Source organism: Trifolium pratense, linkage group LG6 (genome assembly GCF_020283565.1).
Source record: "Trifolium pratense cultivar HEN17-A07 linkage group LG6, ARS_RC_1.1, whole genome shotgun sequence".
Classification (NCBI taxonomy): Eukaryota; Viridiplantae; Streptophyta; class Magnoliopsida; order Fabales; family Fabaceae; genus Trifolium; species Trifolium pratense.
Window position 1 is genome coordinate 22,173,783 of NC_060064.1, and position 22,689 is coordinate 22,196,471.

Here is a 22,689-nt window from a genome sequence, read left to right on the forward strand (position 1 = left end):
TCACAGAATCCATTTAGCACATAATCATTGGATTTCTTATAGAGAAGTCCAAGATTAGTTGTTCCTTTCAGATACCTAAAGATTCTTGATCAGTGCATTTTAATGCACATTCTTCTACTATTGTACTAGTGTATTCCTATGGTTTAATTTACTATTTTCACTATTTTAAGGTGTTTTTATATTTAAGTTTATTTCTAACTCTATTTTATTTTCGCACTTAATTTATGAATAAATAGCACTTTGACACCCTTCCGGTCCGCAGGTCATAACTGGAGTTACAAATATCGGATTGAGGCGCGGGAAGATGCGTTGGAAAGCTGAGATCAAGAGCTACGACTTTCATGTTGAGGCCAAAACCCAGTTCGGAGAGAAAGTGTGTCAAATAATTGCGTTTATGTTCCAGACGAATTTAATTCAGCACAACTTTATATTTTTCGGCCCAATTGTTTTAAGGCCCGTTCCATGTATTATTTAAACCGAAAAAAAGGCAGCTAGGGTCATTCATTCACTGTTCACGAAATATTCAAACCCTAGAGCAGCCGTCATCTTCCATGGAGAACTAAACTTCTATTGATCCATTGGTGTAAGGAACTTTGTTCTTGAATCTTGAGGTTCGGTTTTAATAGCAAATCGTTATGTTTATGCTTATCATATATCAATTTTCTTGTCTCTCTTTTGTGTATGAGTTGATGCAATTGATGCTTAATTATTTTGTTTCACGTTCATAACATTGAGACTATTCAAATTAATTCACGCTTGTTCAAATTAATCTGAATAGGAAATTGTTATATTATTTTCGCTTGCAAAATAGAGCTGCCGAATTATTGTTATGATTTTTAACTGTGTTATTGGTGACGCTTGATCATCGCCATAGTTAGTCGAACACGCTGGTGCTTAATCAACGAATTCGTTATAAAACTGATTTTCGCTTGTTAAATTAGTTCTATAATCAGCCGAAGCATAAACTGTATGAATATTCATATAAGAACCTATGATAGATGATAAACAAAGTTGCCTAAAACCAATGGATTGATTGCTTTTATATTAATTAAATTCGTAATCTCTGTTATTGCTTCCACAAACAAAAAAACCCCAAATTGCAACCTTTAAATTCATTCTAATATTGTTAAACCGATCGTGAGTCCTTGCGAAACGACCAAGGTCACTACCTTGTACTACTTATTTTAAAATTATTTTGATCACGAAACGACCGTGATCAAATTGGCGCCGTTGCCGGGGACTCTCAATTGATTTTAGCTAATATTAGACTCAGTTTCTGTGTGGTTGCGTTCTAGCCTTTGCTTTCTCGTGTTTTCTGGATTTTACGTGCCCTAATAATCAGTTTTCGTAAAAAAACAGTTTTCTGGAAAATATTTTCTAAATCGAGTTTTTCCTGTACCTGTTCATCAGAAAAAAATCAGAGTTTAAAATCCCCTATTTTGGGACAAAATAGGTGACGGCAACCTAAAAAGTCCAAATTCCGTGTTTTACTATTTTATTTTAATTTATTTCTGTTTTTATAGTTTCAGAAAATTCCAAACTAATTTCCAAAATTCTTATTTTACTTAATTAGACTAAATTTCGTGTTTTTATATTTTTTTGAATCTATTTTAACCATATCTCTTCTTTCTATTTGTTTCATTAACGAGTCTGATTCTGATTCTTACATAGTTTCTCTTTGCATACTTTATTTGATTCTAAACTTGCTTTTGATAATGGCTGAACAAAGAACACTAAGGCAACTTGCTGCTCCTGATGTCAATTACAATGGTCTATGCATTCAATATACTGACGTTGATATTCCTTTTGAATTGAAATCTGGTTTGATACATTTGTTGCCCAAGTTTCATGGTCTTGCAGGTGAGGATCCGCATAAGCATTTGAAGGAATTTCAGGTAGTTTGTTCTACACCATTGAGGCCTGAAGGTATCACGGAAGACCACATCAAGTTGAGAGCCTTTCCATTCTCGTTACAAGGTGCTGCTAAAGACTGGCTCTACTACCTTGAGCCAAATTCTGTTTCAACTTGGAATGATCTGAAGAAGGTCTTTCTAGAGAGATACTTTCCCGCTTCTAGAGCAGCATCAATCAGAAAAGAAATATGCGGCATTAGGCAAGGAAACGAATCATTGGCAGAGTACTGGGAAAGATTCAAACATCTAGTTTCCAGTTGTCCCCAACACCAGATCACCGAGCAATTACTCATCCAATATTTCTATGAAGGGTTGCTACCAATGGATCGAAACATTTTGGATGCTGCAAGTGGTGGAGCACTTGTTGATAAAACTCCAGCTGCTGCAAAGGCCTTGATCGAAAACATGTCACTCAACTCGCAACAGTTTACAACTAGAAATAATTCTGCAAGTGTGAATGAGATTCAGTCTTCCTCTTCCTCCATCAAGGCGCTCGAAACCAAGTTTGATGCTAGAATTGATGAACTTACTTCCTTGGTGAAAAAGTTGGCAGTTAGCAAAGCTCAACCAGCAAAAGTGTGTGGTATTTGTACTTCTTCTGAGCACCCGACTGATACATGCCCCATTCTACAAGATGAAACAATAACTGAGCTTCCTCAAGCATATGCAGCAGCAGCCCTTTACAATCAAAACAGGTACAACAATCCTGACCTCTCCACCAACAAATATCACCCTAGTTGGAGGAATCATCAAAACCTCCAATATGGGAATCAGTCACAAGCTGCAGCCCCTGCTGCCCCACCAGCCACTTCTTCACTGGAAGACCTTGTCAAGCAACTGGCACAACGAACAGATGCTAGCATTCAGAACCTGACAACGCAGATGGGACAAATGGCCAATGCAATAGGCCAACTACAAGCTCAAGGCTCGGGTAACCTTCCTGCACAAACAGTGCCGAATCCGAATGTGAATGTGAGTGCAATTACTTTGAGATCCGGAAGAGTGTCAGAACCAGCTCCAGAGAAAAAGAAGAAGAAAACCGTTGCATCATCATCTGCTCCTGAACCTCCTTCTGTTACAATTGAGACCGAACCCGAAAAAGAAAGAGTATATGTGCCACCAATTCCTTTTCCTCAAAGGGTGCAGAAAAATATCAAGAAGACAGTTGAGGAAGACAAGGAGATTTTAGATGTATTCAGAAAATGTGCGGTTAACATTCCTCTCCTTGATGCAATTAAACAGATTCCTAAATATGCAAAATTCCTGAAAGACTTGTGCACACACAAGAGGAAGTTGAAGGAAAATGAGAGAATCAGTTTGGGACGAAATGTTTCTGCTTTCATTCAGCCCAAAACTGATTCCTCAGCTAATGTCTCAGTTATCAGTCAGACCATGCCAGAAAAGTGTGATGATCCAGGAGTTTTTGCTATTCCCTGTTCCATTGGGGATCGCAAGTTTGAAAATTGTATGCTTGATCTGGGAGCAGGTATTAATGTTATGCCTACTTCTATTTATAATAACCTTGATCTTGGTCCTTTGCAGCCTACAGGTTTAATCGTGCAATTAGCAAATAGGAGCAATGCCCACCCTGCTAGGAAGGTAGAAGATGTCCTAGTTCAAGTTAATGACTTGATTCTTCCTGCAGATTTCTACATTCTAGACATGGAGGGCAAAACTAATTCCAGCAGGGCACCCATCATTCTAGGCCGACCATTCATGAGAACGGCAAGAACAAAAGTTGATGTTTATGATGGAACCATGTCCATGGAGTTTGGCGACATTGTCGCTAAGTTTAACATTTTTGATGCCATGAAACATCCCGTGGAAGAACATTCTGTTTTTTATATGGATTTAGTTACTAACACTAACCTTTGCTCTGTTTGTGCTAAGATTGAATCTGGTTTGCAGGATAATAACATTCATACAGGTGAAGTTGTTGTCAATGAGGCGGTCTGTACGGTTAAAGTTCTTGACATTCCGGCTGCCCCAACCAAATACTCCCATGATAAAGAAAAGACTACGCACTTCCATGATAAGATGATTTCCAAAAAGAAATTGTTTGTTGGCCAAAAAGTCTTGCTGTTTAAGTCTCGCCTGAAAGATATGGTTGGTAAGTTTCGATCCAAGTGGATTGGCCCCTTTGTCGTGACTAATGTTTTTCCTTCTGGTGCTATAGAAATTAAAAGTACAGGTACTGGCAAGGTTTTCAAAGCAAAAGGACAGCGGTTGAAGCTGCTCCATAAAAGTGTGGAAGGGCTTCCACCAAAACCACCAGACATAGAAGCACCAGCACCAGCCGCTACACCTTAGCCCCTCGGGTGTGTTCCTTCCTTTACTCTCACTTTATGTTTAGATTACATTGCGGACACTGTCTGGTTTAAGTGTGGGGGAGGGACATTTTACATTTACATTTACATTTTTGTGTTTTAAAAAAAAAAAATAATAATAATAATAAAATAAATCATCATGAGTAGTCACATGTTCTAAGGCTAGGGCAGATAGCTGTAGGGTCAGTGAAATTTTTGGAGTTTTTTGTTTTGATACTTGACATGATAGTCTTTGCAACTTAATGCACAACTGCTTGAACACTGTCAAACTTAGTAATGTTTAGATAAATCTCTGAAATATTTATTCTTTAGACTAAGTTCTCTAATTTGAATATAATGGAGGTATGATTAGAACTAAGTGTGGGGGAAAGGCTAGAGTAACAGATAGACCGATCATTGCTATTAATTGAGAAAAAGGGAAACTGTTTAAGAGCTAAAACTAATGAATATAATAAGTTCCTGTGCCCGAAACTGGAGGAACAAGTTCCTGTGCCCGAAACTGGAGGAACAAGTGCTGTGTAGGATGCTCTACTCTGAGTAACAGGTTGGACTTATTACAAGTAAGATCCCGTCAGGTGAAAAGGTGGAGTAGTACCTAAAGCTTAAAAACAATAAATAATAATACACTATAATAAAGCTTGAAGGTAGTTGCCCCTGAGTTGATGTTGAAAAGCTTTTGATCTCTTAAAAAGAAATAGCCCCCCCTAGTCTGAAATTCTGGTTAAATCCAAAATTATAGGAAAAGAATGACAACTTAGCATCTAGAATGGTAGTTTCAGAGAGGGATCTTGACATTACTTTGGTTGACAGTGGGAGACAGTACACACACACGCAAGATTATTATTGAAAGTTGATAGATAAGAATTGTGCCAATCTTTGAATTTTGACCCAAGGTTTGAAGCTTGAAACCTGGAATATGTTGACTGCTTGTGATTTGTTTTTAAATTTTTCATTTGAGTTTTGCTCGGAGTGCAAAAGTTCAAGTGTGGGGGAATTTGATCAGTGCATTTTAATGCACATTCTTCTACTATTGTACTAGTGTATTCCTATGGTTTAATTTACTATTTTCACTATTTTAAGGTGTTTTTATATTTAAGTTTATTTCTAACTCTATTTTATTTTCGCACTTAATTTATGAATAAATAGCACTTTGACACCCTTCCGGTCCGCAGGTCATAACTGGAGTTACAAATATCGGATTGAGGCGCGGGAAGATGCGTTGGAAAGCTGAGATCAAGAGCTACGACTTTCATGTTGAGGCCAAAACCCAGTTCGGAGCGAAAGTGTGTCAAATAATTGCGTTTATGTTCCAGACGAATTTAATTCAGCACAACTTTATATTTTTCGGCCCAATTGTTTTAAGGCCCGTTCCATGTATTATTTAAACCGAAAAAAAGGCAGCTAGGGTCATTCATTCACTGTTCACGAAATATTCAAACCCTAGAGCAGCCGTCATCTTCCATGGAGAACTAAACTTCTATTGATCCATTGGTGTAAGGAACTTTGTTCTTGAATCTTGAGGTTCGGTTTTAATAGCAAATCGTTATGTTTATGCTTATCATATATCAATTTTCTTGTCTCTCTTTTGTGTATGAGTTGATGCAATTGATGCTTAATTATTTTGTTTCACGTTCATAACATTGAGACTATTCAAATTAATTCACGCTTGTTCAAATTAATCTAAATAGGAAATTGTTATATTATTTTCGCTTGCAAAATAGAGCTGCCGAATTATTGTTATGATTTTTAACTGTGTTATTGGTGACGCTTGATCATCGCCATAGTTAGTCGAACACGCTGGTGCTTAATCAACGAATTCGTTATAAAACTGATTTTCGCTTGTTAAATTAGTTCTATAATCAGCCGAAGCATAAACTGTATGAATATTCATATAAGAACCTATGATAGATGATAAACAAAGTTGCCTAAAACCAATGGATTGATTGCTTTTATATTAATTAAATTCGTAATCTCTGTTATTGCTTCCACAAACAAAAAAACCCCAAATTGCAACCTTTAAATTCATTCTAATATTGTTAAACCGATCGTGAGTCCTTGCGAAACGACCAAGGTCACTACCTTGTACTACTTATTTTAAAATTATTTTGATCACGAAACGACCGTGATCAATTCTCTTTACAGCAGTAAGATGAGATTCTCTAGGATCTGACTGGAATCTTGCACATAAGCAAACACTGAATAAAATATCTGGTCTAGAGGCTGTCAGATAGAGTAAGGAACCAATCATACCTCTGTAGACCTTTTGATCTACTTTTCCTTCATCTTCTGACTTGCTCATGTTGGTAGTTGAATGCATAGGAGTGTTCATTATTTTGCAATCATCTAGGTTGAACTTCTTCAGAAGTTCCTTGGTATATTTTGATTGATGAACATAAGTTCCTTCCTTCTTCTGATTGATTTGAATTCCCAGAAAGAACTTCAATTCTCCCATCATGCTCATTTCAAATTCATCCTGCATTATCTTAGAGAAATTCTTGCACAAGGAAGCATTAGTTGAACCAAAAATAATATCATCAACATAAATTTGAATGATTAAAATGTCTTCTTTGGTTGTTTTTCTAAAGAGTGTGCAGTCAACCTTCCCTTTCTCAAAACCCTTTTCAAGAAGGAAATTACTGAGTCTATCATACCAAGCTCTTGGAGCTTGTTTCAGACCATACAGTGATTTCTTCAATTTGAAAACATGTTCTGGGTTTGAGACATCTTCAAAACCAGGAGGTTGCTTAACATACACTTCTTCAGAAATAAAACCATTTAAGAAGGCACTTTTAACATCCATCCGATACAAGGTTATTCCATGATTAACAGCATAAGATAGAAGTAACCTGATTGCTTCAAGTCTAGCAACTGGTGCAAAGGTTTCAGTATAGTCAATCCCTTCTTGCTGACTATAACCTTGTGCAACCAATCTAGCCTTGTTTCTTACCACTTCACCTTGTTCATTCAGCTTGTTTCTGAATACCCATTTTGTTCCAATAATGTTCTTGTGTGAAGGTTTGGGCACTAGAGTCCATACATCATTTCTTTGAAATTGATTCAGCTCTTCTTGCATTGCCACTATCCAAGCATCATCTTTCAGAGCTTCATCAATCTTTGAAGGTTCCATCATTGAGATAAGACCAACTAAGGATTCCTCATTTCTCAGTTGAGATCTTGTCTTCCTTGGACTATCCTTGTTGCCTAAAATCAGTTCCTCTGGATGTGATGATTTGTATTTGAAAGTGTTTCTTGGGGGTTCATCATCTTCAGACTCATCAACAGCAGGTTCAGTAGTTGCTTCAGTTCTTTGTTGTTCAGAGTCTGTAGGAGCTGTCATGTTCAGAAGTTCTTCAGAGAATGGATGTTCTGAGTAGTTTGGAATATCTGAATACTGATCCTCTGATACCTGAAATCTAGACAGACCTTCCACAAGCTCTGACACTTGGTCAGGCTCTTTGTCATCAAACTTGACATGCATAGTTTCTTCCACAGTGTGTGTTTCAGAAATATACAGTCTGTATGCTTTTGAGCGTTCAGAATATCCTATAAAGATACCCTTATAACCTCTAGCATCAAATTTCTTTAGATGGACTTTGTTGTTTAAGATGTAACAAGTACATCCAAACTGATGAAAATAAGAAATGTCAGGCTTTCTTCCCTTGAACAATTCATAAGCAGTTTTGTTCAATTTAGATCTGATATAGATTCTATTTTGAACATAACATGCTGTGTTTACAGCTTCTGCCCATAAAAATTTTGCTACATTAGTTTCATGCATCATGGTTCTGCCCATTTCTTGCAGAGTTCTATTCTTCCTTTCTACAACACCATTTTGTTGAGGAGTTCTAGGAGAAGAGAATTCATGCAAGATGCCATATTTTTCACAAAAGTTTTCAAAAGGTTCATTTTCAAATTCTCCACCATGATCACTTCTAACTTTTAAAATCGTGTAGCCTTTTTCATTTTCAATTTGTTTGCAGAAAACACTAAACTCATCATATGCTTCATCTTTTGTTCTTAGGAATTTTACCCAAGTCCATCTACTGTAGTCATCAACAATCACTAATCCATACTTCTTTCCATTGATAGAGGCAGTGTTAACTGGCCCAAACAGATCAATGTGAAGAAGTTTCAATGGTCTTGAGGTAGAAACAATGTTCTTAGGTTTAAAAGATGATTTTGTAATTTTTCCTTTTTGACAAGAACCACACAGTGTGTTTGAGTGATATTTGATTTTTGGTAAACCTCTGACAAGATCAAGCTTTCTAAGCTTAGAGATTAACCTCCAGTTAGAATGGCCTAACCTCTTATGCCAGATCCATTTTTCTTCACTCAAGGTCAAAAGACACATCACTTTTTGTTCATTCAAATCAGAAAGATTAATTTTATAAACATTGTTCTTTCTCAGACCTTTGAATATAATGGAGTTATCAGATTGTTTAGACACAGTACATGATTCCTTATTAATGACAACTACATAACCATTGTCGCAAAATTGACTTATGCTCAATAAGTTATGTTTGAGTCCATCTACTAACCAAACATCATTAATAGATAGGGAAGAATTACCTACTGTACCTGTTGTTGGTGTAAGCCCTAGAGGCCAATTATTTATAATTGCATAATAAATGTATTGAATAATTTACTTATTAAATAAAGGCTTTTCTTTATTATGTTTATGTGTTAAATAATAATAGAGTCCCTAGAATAGTAAGTTCATTGTATGGAACGTTAAGTATGACTTAATCATGAGATTCCATTAAATATAAGAACATTATTCTTAAACATATCCATAGTCAAGCTTTATTGTGAAATGGGATAACGTTAAAGCATAAAGACTATTATGTTGGTAGACTGATGATCATATCTCACTGATCATGGATAATGAGTTATCAAGTCTTCACATAGATATAAATGTTAAGGGTAACTTTATATCGGATTGACCCACCATGAGAATACTACATAGAGTGTTATGAAATGTCATAAGTTTTCTCATAGTGATAAAAGGTGTATTCCACCCTTCGACCTGAAACCACTATGTACCCTAGATGCAGGAGTGTAATACCTTGTTGCCATTCAAACGTTATCCGTAACTGGATAATTATAAAGTTGGTTGATGGGTATCCCACGAATCATGCTGAGGGACATGAGTGACCTAGATGGAATTTGTCCCTCCTACATAACGGGAGATATGTCTATGGGCCCAATATTGAACTAGACAAGGATGACATACTATGCCTTGTGTTCAATATAGACATGAGGACAAAAGGGTAATTGTGCACAAGATATTTATCACGGAAAGGTTAGTCAGATCACGTGACATTCCTGTGACTTGGGTAACAGTGATGTGTTGCTAGATACCGCTCACTGTTTATAATATTACGATTAATATTATTGCCAACGTCATAAGAACCTACAGGGTCACACACATAAGGACAGTTAAGAAGGGAAAAATAAGTAAGACTTATTGTGGGGGTGCAGTTAGTGAAAAACGGTTATTGGGCTTGAGAAGCCCAATTTCGTGTAAACTAAAGACCTCATAAGAAACTCTATAAATAGAGTCTTATGAAGTTCAGTAGTTACGTTTTGAAACCCTAACTGAGTTTAGAAAAATTCTGAATTTCTCTAAACCCTAAACCGCACAAAATTCCCTCAGTCTTCATCCAAGAACAGCTAGCACTGTGAGATCGAAGGTTCCTGTTCGTGTGGACTAAGTGGAGGTGCTGCAAGTGCGGTGCTTGTGATCAAGAAAGGCGGCCACAGATTTGTTCTTCAAAGGTAATATTCTAGACCTGATCATGCTCATTCACAAGAATCCATTGATGGGAAATTTTAATTTTAAAATTCCGCTGCGTTTATAAAAGTGTTTTATGAAACGATTTCCCAACACATGTACCTATTATCTTTCCTTTTTTATTACCTCCAAAGCCAACAGATCCTCCTTCTTTCATAGTCAGCTTAGAAAATAGTTGTTTGTCACCAGTCATATGCCTTGAACATCCACTATCCAGATACCATGAGTGATTCATGATACTTCTTTGAGTGGCAAGCTGTATGAGAAACAACTTTAATCATTGCGGTAGAACTCTTCATCACAGTTAATGATAAAGTCATCCCAGTATTCTTCCTCTTCATTTCTCAAGTTCTGATTGTTAACTTGAGAACTTGTCAGCCATTTGTCTAGGACATAAGCCCTTCTTCCTTTGCATAGGACTTGTTTCCATGCTCTAGGTAGGACATATCATTTCCTAGTTGGTAAATCTGAATGGTACATTATTTCAGCTTTTGGTACCCATCTTCTGGGTCCACGCTTGTTAGTCCACAAATGCTTACTATGTTGTTTAGTGTTAGAGAAAGATCTTGGTTTGGAATAATAACCTTTTTGAAACCTTTTCTTTGTTTGAAATCTGTTATTATTCCAGGATTTGGATTGTTTATGATTCCAGGGTTTGTATTTATCACCAATCCCATGTTCTGATTGATTATATCTACTTACTCTAGAATCATAAATAATCTGAGTCCTGTACTGCATTTGAGGTTTGGAGTTTGAATTTTTTCTTTTAAAAACTTCTGAGCTTTTAGATTTACTAGCTTCAGGTACTGAAGTTCCTTTGGATTCAGAATTTGAAGTCTCAGATTTTGAAGCTTTCACAACATCTGAACTAATGTTCTCAGGTTCTGAACAACTTCTATCTTCTGAACTTTTCTTTCCAGATCCTGAGGAACTTGGTTCCTCTGAGCTGTCAGCTTCTAAATCACTCAGATCATCATTTTCATTTTCAACAGTACCAGGATTCTTTCCCTCTTCACCTGGTGGAACAACATAATAAACCCAAGATTTTCCAACCTTTTTGGCAAAGGTCTTCAGCTTTGAATATGTTCTACCATATTCATAGCCAAGTCCTTCTCCTCTATGTCTCAAAACATTATAAATTCTATTAGCAGCTTTGCTCTTCCCAAGGTTGAGATGCACAAACTGTTGAAGAGCTATTTCCTGCTCATCAATAGGTTTGTGACAAACAGCACAACCCTTTTCAAAGTCATTCACTCTATTCAGAGTTTCTTGATATAGACCTTGAAAATGTTCTGCTTGTTCAGTCAGAGTGTTAAGCTTTTCTTGTAAAACTTTTTGTTTACTTAACACTCTGAGATGTTTCTCAATGACCTTGTTAAGTGCAGTTATAAGTTGAGATTTAGAACAGTCAGAAAATACCTCATCTGTTACTTCTGAATCTGATTCTGATTCATCCTCTGAGTCTGCATCTGAGTCAGTTGAAGCCATCAGGGCTAGATTTGCCTCTTCCTCTTCCTCAACTTCTTCCTCAGATGATAGCTCTTCAAAAGTAGCCATCAGACTCTTTTTCAATTTGCTCTTAAATTGTTGCTTCTTTGAGCTGTATCTTTTGTTTTTGTCTTTGGCAGACATTTCTGGACAGTCAGCAATAAAGTGTCCTGGCTTCTTACAGTTGAAGCAGTTCTTCTGATCATCCTTTTTGCTGACAAAATTTCTGGAGCTGTTACCTCTGAAGTTTCTTTTGTTAAATCTGTTCCATTGTTGAAACTTGGTGAATAAAGCAAACTCATCTTCACCCATTTCCTCCTCTTGACCATCTGCAGAAGATTCCTCTTCAAAGTCAAGAAGCTGAGTCTTAAGAGCTTTAGAAGGAGTCCTAGTTGACTGTAAAGCCACAGACTTGGACTTCTTCTTAGCTTCTGAATCAGCATTCAGAACCATCTCATGGCTTCTGAGATTGCTTATCAGAGCCTCAAGACTCAGAGTCTTGAGATTTTGAGCTTCTTCTATTGCAGTGACCTTAGGTCTCCAAGCAATAGGAAGACTTCTCAGAATCTTCTGAACATGGTCATAGGTGGAATAACTTCTCTTAAGAGCTTTAAGACCAGATACAAGGATTTGAAACCTTGTAAACATAGTCTCAATGTTTTCATCTTGTTACATAGTGAATAGTTCATATTGCCTTATCAAGAGACTAGCCTTAGCCTCTTGAACCTTTTCATTACCATCATAGGTAGCACACATAGAGTCAAAGATAGATTTAGCAGTAGACTTGTCTTCTATTCTGACATAATCTTCATGTCTGATAGCACCAACAACAATGTCCTTTACTCTATGATGCTTAGTGTAGGTTTTTAAGTTAGCTGGTGTGAGTAACTTTCTATGCTCAATGGACAATCTTCCATGTTCATTTAAGTTTTCAAAAGTTACTCCCAGCTCAACCAAATCCCACAACTCATGATCAATAGCAGTAATATTGCTATACAGTCTTTCCTTCCACCACTCAAATAATGATGCATCACCATTGAATATAGGGGCTTTTCTGTTGCCACTATGTTCATGTGATTCATTACTCAAGTAGTCAAAACCAAAAGCATTTCTAGGACCACCACCAGCACCACTGGCATCACCGAATTCACCGGTTGTTCTAGTGCTACTATCGTCTCCTCCAGACATAGTGTTCTCACAAGATATTTACTGTCTCACTGTTAAGTGAAAGTAACAGACCAGAGCTCTGATACCAATTGAAGGTGTGAAAACACAAGAAGGGGGGTTGAATTGTGTTTTAGTCAAGCTTAAAACTTTTTCAAGTTCTTAACTTAACTTCAACAGCAGCGGATATATAACACAATAAAACAAGTTAAGAGAGAGAGAGAGAGATCACACAAGCAATTTATACTGGTTCCTCTCACAAAACGAGAGTAGTCCAGTCCCCTTGCACTTCCAAGGGATTTCACTATAATCACACAAGATTACAACTGCTCAAGCACACAAGCAAGAGACTTCACCACAATGCTCAAGCACACAAGCAAGAGACTTCTCAAGTACAAAAGTAATGAATAATAGAATGAATACAACAGCTCTTAATCAGAACCTAGAAGAACAAATACTAAATATTTGAACTAACAGTGCAACAACACAGTTCAGAGGTTCATAGCTTTGTATGAGGAATTCAGAGTTTGTTCGTGCGTGTTAATAATCCTTGATATATGTTTACAACTGATTCCTTTAGTATATATATGACTAGAAAAGAGTCGTTGCAAAGATGACCGTTGAAGTAGATAACCTTTTGTCTTCAAGCAGCCTGTCTTGATGCAGTTTGGTTGTATCTAAAACTGAGTAAGAGTTTCAGGTACTTTGACTACTGCAGAGAATACTTTCCTTATTCAGCTAACACAACTGATGACCCACGTTCTCAAAAGAGGACAGACAAAAAGAGATTAGCTGTTCTGATCAGGCTTGAAAGGTCCTTTTCTTCATTGGTAGAAGAGTTGACTTGCAAAAGAGAATCTTTACAAACTTCAAGAAGATCATCAGAGTTTGATGAAGCTTAGACCTTAAGAAGTTCTGAAGACTACAACTTCTGAGTCTCACAATCTTCTGAACGCTTGCAAACTTCTGAACTCCTTATCTTCTGATCTTTAATCAGAGTTTAATTGAGTCTAAGTCCTGCACACTTAAATTAAATTTTTAGTCCTTCCAATTGTTTATTAATACTTTGTTATCATCAAAACCTTAATAGATTTAGGGGCAAACATTTTTAAATCAATTTTGTTCCAACAATTTTAACTTAGTAGTGTGGATTCTTAGTGTCCCATTTAGTAGGAGTTAGTTTGTATAAATGCATTGCTACTTTATTATGTGATGATCTTGTTACTGCAAGTCCGGTAAGGAGCCGCCTTTTGTTATGGAACAAATTAGTTTTGAAAATAAAAGAACTACTTCCTTATAGGCGACGTGTTCTGCATCTGCCACTAACTAGTACCAAGTCTTACCCATTCATCCACTAGTACCCTAACATATATAGCAATTTGATATTGGAGCTAAACAAGCAAATCTTTGGTACCAGTGATGAGTGGAGAAACTCTATTTCAACTTATAGTATTAACCATACCAATCAAATTAATTGAGTTTATCAAATTGTCAAGTAATATATTTATGTGTTTGTTTGACACTTGAGTTTTAAATTATTGCCACAGGTGATTAATATATATATATATATATATATATATATATATATATATATATATATATATATATATATATATATATATATATATATATATAGAGAGGGAGTGTATCCGGTGAGAACTGATAATTATGTGAGAAATGAGAACTATTAATAATAACCACTAGATTTAATTGACGCATTAGATTGAAATTTTGTCACTCACTTAAAACCTCATGTGATTCTATTTGTGCAAATTAAAAAATCTTTCTATATATAATCTTTCCTAATTTATTTCTATAATCTTTCCTAATTTATTAATGCAACCCACTCCGAAAGCTAATTTATTTTTGTGTAATGTTCCCTAGGAGTTGTTGTTCTGTATTTTCTTTCCTCCGTTGGGTTCGCAGCCTACCTTTGTGTTGTTGCTCTTGTCACATAGGCTTAGTTTTTTACTGCTACCTGTTTGATGTTTCTTTTATAGTGCCCTTTGTACATCTTGTGCTATGTACATTTTTTATCCAGTAAAATTTGATTGCTTAAAAAATAATATTTTACAAACCAAAAAGAAATGCCATTGTTGACATAGAGTTTGAAATTGAAATATAACAAACTTGTAAGTCAACTATAAAAGAATTGAAATATAAAAAAAATATCTTGCAACCCAAAAAGAAATATCATTGTTGACAACTTGACATAACCTTACAAATATAAAAAAATTGAAATTGAAATTTTAAATAAAAAAAGAAGATGGCGCAAGCAGCAAAGGAAAAAAAAATAAATAAGAAGAGAAGCAGGTTATTCAATAGGTTTTGGAGGAGGTGATTAAAAGAGTGGTAAGTTTTGGAGGGAGACGTATTAATAGATTAGAAAAAATTATAGAAATAAATTATGAAAGATTATATATAGGGAGATTTTTCAATTGCTCAAATAGAATCACATGAGGTTTTAAGTAAGTGAGAGAATTTTAATCTAATGCGTCAATTAAATCTGATGGTTATAATTAATAGTTCTCATTTCTCACAATAATTATCAGTTCTCACCGGATACACTCCCTATAATTAAATCTGATGGATAATTGAGTCTTCTTACTCTTTCATATTTCTTTCACAGTTTTCCAATTGTTTTCATAAGCCATTTATTTAAGTTATGATCTCAGACTTTAGGTCCAAATCACAGAAGTCAATCCATGTTCAATATGATCAAAATTGTTATGACTTATGTTTCATACACTAGTCTTAACCTGTCAGAATTTATTGTCTGAAAGGTAATGTAAAATTACATGTTTTTTACAGTAAGCAATTTAGATTGTTTCAAATAACCATTCAAGAAGGGCATTGAAACTGAAAAGGTATCGTATTATAGTTACTTTGACTCAATATATATATGCTTGATTACTGATTATTGGCTTTGAAAAATAGCAAAGAATTAATTTATGCTACAACTAAATTTTACTGGATTAGTCAAATAAGTGAGTATCTCTATTTCCTCCCTACATTAGTCTGCCACCAAAGAAAAATACAAAGAATTGATATGCAAGATGTAGATAACTAATTAATTTTGTATTTCTAACTCTATTTTTTCATAGCATTCCGTGTATTCTCCTTACATGTGTAAAATATTTGGAGTACAACACTCTCCCAAGAGAAGGCAAAAACACAAGCAATTGGTCATGAATACCATTCGGCGAGATAGAAGCCGCCAACTAATATTTCAGGTTGAAGCATATCCTGCGATGATTACCGTAATGGAACTCAGTCTCGTCACGCCAAAACATAATTGTTTTTCTTGCTAGGCGAGGAGCGCCGCAACAAACCGCCTATGGCAGTATTATTTTTATTTTTCATATATTATTATTGTTGAACCTTTAATGTATCAAAGCTTATTTGCAGCAATCATGATTAAATTGCGGGCTCTGAACCATAACGAAGCCAGCCGGCTCTAGACCAATAAAGGCTAACCGGTGATGGAGTAGAGGTCAACCTGATTAAGTTACGGGCTCTGAAGAAAAAGAAAATAAACCAAGGTTGAAAGGCCCTGGCGTTACCTGTAAACCTTACGAGTAGGGTACGTCAAAAACAGAAAATAAACCAAGGTTGAAAGGCCCAGGCGTTACCTGTAAACCTTACGAGTAGGGTACGTCAAAAACAGAAAATAAATCAGGGTTGAGAGGCCTTGGCGTCACCCGTAGGGGGCGTCAGAAACAGAAAATAAATCAGGGTTGAGAGGCATTGGCGTCACCCGTAGGGGGCGTCAGAAACAGAAAATAAATCAGGGTTGAGAGGCCTTGGCGTCACCCGTAGGGGCGTCAGAAACAGAAAATAAATCAGGGTTGAGAGGTCTTGGCGTCACCCGTAGGGGGCGTCAGAAACAGAAAATAAATCAGGGTCAGATTATTGTAATTTGTGTGGTTTGGCCGGGTCAGATTTTTTGTCCCCTCAGCTTCTCTGTACTATCTTTATTTTAATTTTAATCTATTTCAGGTGTTGCAGTTGGCTTGCCATATGCACCTCACTAGTTCTGTGTAGCAGGCCACATCTTTTTGGACCAAAAATGTTGTATTGCTTTCACGCAAATGACAATCTCGACCGTAGAAACATTATCGTATGGCCCTGACTAATCTAATATCATTTAGTATGTGTTTGGTTATGTGGTGGACATAATTGATTTTGACAGAATTGAGTTTGAGAGAATTGATTTTAACAAATTTGAGTTTGACAGAATTGATTTATATTTGGATACAATAATGCACAATTGATTGTTAAGGAAATAATAGAGGAGTTTGTATGTCATAAATGTAGAATTGATTCTCTCCACCATAGAAGCTAAAAATTGTGGCTTCAACTAGAATTGATTCTGGAAAATAGTCAAACACAATTTTTTTTTTTTTTTTTCATTTGCAAGGTAGAATAAATTCTAAGGTGTGTAGAATGGAAACCAAACACACACTTAATTAACAGTTACTACATTATCGAAATAATTGCGTTAAATCCATTTTCAATATTTGAGGCTCAATTTCTGTTTATATACATATATAGAGTAGACCAACTATTCACATACTATTTCAGCAACGTAAAACAAAAGGTCCAAGTAACTACACGCAAGCAGAAAACAAATGTTATAAATGTGACAAAGAAAAGTATATCAGGTAAAACTAAAGCGTGTGAAATGTGGCCCTTAGTGATAAATCTTGTACACACTTTGGCTTTGCCAAGTCTAACATTAACATGTGATTCATCTGTTGCACAATACACATGTCTCGAATAGGTATGGTAATTTGACTCATACTCAGTGGACATCCGCAAAAAATACCTATAACAGGTAGGTAAAAACTCGCATTTTGGGTACGGGTATGGGTAATTACCCGCAAAAATGAACAGGTATGGGTGCGGGTACGGATACTTTAGTACCCACCCCGCCTCATACCCGCATAATATTTATTTATTTATTTTATATATATTATTATATAATTACATATGTATATCAATTTAAAAAAAAACAACACTATTAAACTAATACACATTTTTAATAAAAATGTTTATTTATAACATAATACAAGCACAATGTTAATATGTCAACAAAGAAATGAACTTTAAAATGAGGTTAGTAAAATTTTTGTTTATAATTTTCATGAGTCAACATTAATTTTTTTTAAAAAAAAATAATTATATTAAAATGATATGATATTTTATAATTGATCGATTTATTTTTAATAAAAATGCGGGTAACGGATACGGGTATGGGTACTTAGGTACCCATAGGGTATGGGGACGGGTACAAAGGATGTTACCCACGCGGGTATGGGGATGGGTACGGGTAATTTTTCAAATTACAGGGATGGGGATGGGTACTATAGTACCCTACCCATACTCTACCCATTGTCATCCCTAGTCTCGAATAACATTATAATGAATACGAATTTTACAAAATCGATCGTTGGATTGAAAGATTATATCATATAAATTTTTCATAGAAATTTTTAGAAAAATTAAAAATCATTTGATATGTTATTGAGACTCATCAAAATTAACGGTACTTAATAAAACCCAAACTGTTAATTTGGATCCTCTCATGTTTATTCTCTCCCGACTTCTCTCCTGTGTAATTCGCATCCCTTGGATTAATCTGATGGTGAGACACAAAAACCAAAATTGGAGAGAGAAACTCATAAAATACATAGGCATTTCATTCTTTCCCTTTTCTTCTCCACCGCCCCACCACTTCCAATTTCTTCTCCACCGTCACACGACCAATCACATAACAAGTTCTCGGCACGGAAGCGACGGGAGGAAGGAATCGCGTTTAGCTGTGGTGACAATTTGCAAGTTAAACTCACTGCTCAAGCAGAAAACAAATGTTATAATGTGACAAAGAAAAGTATATTAGGTAAAACTAAAGCATGTGAAATGTCACCAACAATGAATTGGTGCAATCGTAAGGATTTTGATCATTTTAAGCAAGTAGTTAGTGGTTTGATTCTTGATTCATGCGTATCGAAAAAATTTGGTTGAAAGAAGAGAACTCACCTTGTGTACCTCACAAACTCCCTGACAGAGATTTATCATCGCTAACATAGTGGAAATTAAACTTCGTAGTGATATCATATTAAAAAAAAGTGAAATGTGGCCCTTAGTGATATATCCGGTACACACTTGCCTTAACCTTTTCCATATACTAAAAACTCTCGAGACAAAATTGAAAATTCTCACTTCTGTTTTCTCTTGAGAATAAAAATCTTAATTCATTTCATTAATTAAGTAATTTTTAATATATAGGAGTCGATTAAAAAATATTGTGACTAGCTAAAGAATAGGTTGTCTTTACTAAGTGATGAGTTATCATAGAATCATAGTCGTTTGTCGCTTGACAAACTCGACCTCAAAGTTTTTAGCTAATGATAATAGAGACTTAATACGAAAAATTACAATACTAATTTTTGATGTACCGACGTGTCTAGAAGAAATAGCATCAACTACTACTTTAGAGTGACTCTCAAATTTGACATGAGAGAGTCCTCTATTAATCCCTTCTTCAATTACTTCTTTGAATGTCATCGCTTCTCCCTCCAATATGCATAATCTTCCATGGATGAGTTTAGTTCCATCAAGTACAAACTGCCCTCGGTGGTCGTGTAAACAACAACCCCAACCGTTGCTCCAGCTGCGTCATAGAAACTAACATCCATTTCAAATATCCTGGCCACGGTGGACTCAAATGTGGGGTTGTTATATACTGTTTGTTGCTGCATATTAACTTCACTTTGCTCCTCAAATACCCTTCGTATAGCAGCCCATTCTTCCCACATTTGAGATGCTTGAAAATTCTCACTTGATTTCCCTTTCTTTATTTTTTATTTTTTTTTTCTAGCTGTAAATAATAAGTGTCATGCAATATTAAATGAATGTATGTATTTATTTATTTTCTCAACCCTACATTTTTTAGTAAGAGTAAAGTATTACAGTATTAGTGATGATTAGTGATTGTTACTTATTATGGAATGTGAATATATAGGTTCTTCTAAATAATTTATTATTAACTTAGAGTTGATTATTTACAGGTATATATTTTGAGAGATTATTTTTATGATTGTAATCAAACAAAAAGTAGCTTTAATTTTCTTCAAAATGTCTATCAAAAAAATATCTAAATTCTTTTAAGAAAAAATCACTTTTTTAAAGCTTAAACAGTTAAACAAACACACCCTAAATATTGTACCAAAAAAACACACACCCTAAGTAGAAAGTCTCCAAATTAATTAGTACTCCCTCCGGTCCTTTTTATAAGGAACACTTAGGGCAAAAAATTTGGTCCTTTTTATAAGAAACTTTGACCAATTTTCAAATGTTTTAAATGTTCAATTTCACTTATACCCTTATTTATTATGAGAGAGAATTTAAAAATAAGTATGTTAGTTGAATAAAGAATAATTAAATAAGGGTATACATGGAATAAATTTAAATTTATAAGAGTATTAAATGAAAATAACTATGTTAAATGTACTTCATTGGTCTGTGTGATTTTTTCAAAGTCTTCCTTATAAAAACGACCGGAGGGAGTATAAGATTATCAGTGTCACTTATTATCATTTGTTTAGCGTTGGACTTCATTCACAATTGAGTGCTAAATACAAAAATAACATTCTGTGTATTGATGAGTCAACATATCAATAGTGTTTGGGTTATGGCAATAGTAGTTATAAATAACAGAAGTATAACTTGATTAAATTAAAGAAAAAACAATCCAACAAGAGAAATATTGTCATCAATCTCTGCTAATTAACCACCAAAATGAGTTTATGGGCAGAGACGCAAGTCGACAATACAAAACTGATAAAGCACTCCAAATATCCAGGGAATGAAGAAACAGAAAATAAAAAAGTAAAATCAACGGTAACGACGAAGAGAAAGGGTGTTGTTTCTCTTCCAGTTGGCCCTGCGGGATGGACGGGCTTTGATGGTACGGTGCCCCTTGCCTCTCAAACCTCGGTTTTCTTTTCCAGCTGAAGTGAGGCCACGAAGTTCCCTGTGTACGTGGACGGGATTGGCGAGCCAGTTGATCCTTGGGTCATTTCTTATGGCACTGTGAGCTACATCGACCAAAATGACCTCAAAATATTTGAAGGTGGAATCCTGTTATACAAGAAAAACGGAGTTATATCAACCAGCCAGCTTATAGGGAACACATTTAACTCGCAATAAGAACACACAAAAAACTAACCTCATTGACCCAGTAGGAGTTGAGAACCCTAAGACCACCCAGTTTACGTCCAGCACGCTCTTCAGCAACTGACCTTTTGCTCCTCTGAAACTTGAGTTGGGTAACTCCCTGGTTTGTTGGTTTACCATAAACAATACCCTTGGAAACAGGCCTCTTTCTTCCACCTCTCCTAACACGGACGCGGTAAACAACATAGCCCTGAAATGATATAACAAATACAGTACTACAGTCAAATCATAAAATCAAGCAAGCTATATCATAGTAAGGTCAAAATGAAAAACTATTACTAATGAACAAAAACACACATAAATAAACAAACAGCCATGACATATCATGGTTCTGGAAATATATAACTACAGTTGCACAACATATTGGGGGTGACTCTACAACAGGGCCAAAATAAATAATTTTAGGATTACATAATTAACGAGATTGATGTTGTCGTGTACTTTACAATCGAATGACTGCATATATTTTGCAGACAGTTTTTAAGGATTATAAAAATAAAAAATCCATTTTTGACAATCACATGATGATAGTTTTAGAAGGATAAAAATTTGAATTGACATATTAGCATAACAATTTGAGAAGAACAACAAGCAAGGAGTTAAAGGTCCAGAACACTCTTACAATCTAGTATTGCTGACTCATAGCAATCTAAAAATACAAAAACAAAGCTTCCATTTTTTTAAATAATAAATTGAAATCAACAATTCAGAACGATACTAGACTTAAAACCAAATTTTTTGAAAAGGTCTACCCGAATTTGCTTTCAGAAAAAACAACAAAGCACATGAATCTGCTCTAACAAAAACAAAATGACACTTTTCAAGACAACACAAATCAGATTGTTCAAAAATCATAGTCATCGATGGATACATTGAAACTTATCTAAGGAATAAGATCCCTAGTAATTAAATAAAATTCGTAATATGATCAAGATCTAACCTAATATTAAACAAAATTCTCTCTCTAATAGCAGTATATGCAAAATCATAGTTAAAACTACTGGAACTGGATATGATTATAGGAAACCCTAATTTTTACCAAGGTCACTTTTTGAAACCCTAATTTTGACAACTTAATGAAGCAAATGGTTGAGGAATATACCTGTTTGGCTTTGTAACCCAAACGGCGAGCCTTGTCAGGACGAGTAGGCCTAGTGAGACGAACAATGGAAGATTGTTGACGATACTCCCAGCACCTGATACGCTGCACGAATCCCATAACATCCGATTGCTTCTTCCGCCATAGCTCAGAAACGTACTTGTAAGCACCTGTTTTCAAATAATAACAAACACATTGAATCAATATTGAGATATGCTTGAATCGAAGATGAAGAAGAAAAAGAAGAAGAACAAGTACCCATTTCTCTGTCTGTGAAGTGTAGTAAGGCGCGGCAGACAGCAACAAAAACAAACAGATTTAGGGTTTGCGAATGGAAAGGGTGTTTATATATTGGGTCAATGGACTATACATTTGGGTCGACCCGAAGTTAAATCCCTATCAACCTAGTCATTTCTTTGCTTATCAAAAAAACAAAAAAAAAAAAAAAAACCTAGTCATTTCTTTTTTCTTTTTCTTTTTTTAAATTTTGATAAATGATCAACCTAGTCATTTTATTTAGAGTTTAATTGTTGTGCACTGTCGGTGTAATTTTCTTTTACACATACATCCAATGACATGTTACCACATCATTTAATGAATGTGACACATCATGTGTTTTTAATTACCATACATGATGTGTCGGTACATTATTGGACGCATGTG

The 22,689-nt window shown here is 35.3% G+C and overlaps 2 protein-coding genes across 2 annotated transcripts; one reads left to right on the forward strand and one right to left on the reverse strand.

Annotated features, from left to right (window-relative positions):
* The first annotated feature begins 1,715 nt into the window (after positions 1-1,715).
* LOC123891920 lies at positions 1,716-16,720 on the forward strand. The gene is made up of 3 exons (XM_045941787.1): positions 1,716-2,106; positions 2,224-4,104; positions 16,686-16,720. The coding sequence occupies exons 1-3, from the start codon at positions 1,716-1,718 to the stop codon at positions 16,718-16,720; spliced, it is 2,307 nt and encodes a 768-aa protein (XP_045797743.1).
* Positions 16,721-20,395: 3,675 nt separating this feature from the next.
* Positions 20,396-22,395, reverse strand: LOC123892784 (60S ribosomal protein L15-1-like). Its single transcript, XM_045942651.1, has 4 exons — positions 22,285-22,395; positions 22,030-22,196; positions 20,920-21,117; positions 20,396-20,831 (listed from the first exon to the last, which is right to left on the reverse strand). Exons 1-4 carry the CDS (start codon positions 22,286-22,288, stop codon positions 20,586-20,588), a joined length of 615 nt encoding a protein of 204 aa, XP_045798607.1. The 5' UTR covers positions 22,289-22,395; the 3' UTR covers positions 20,396-20,585.
* Positions 22,396-22,689: the final 294 nt, after the last annotated feature.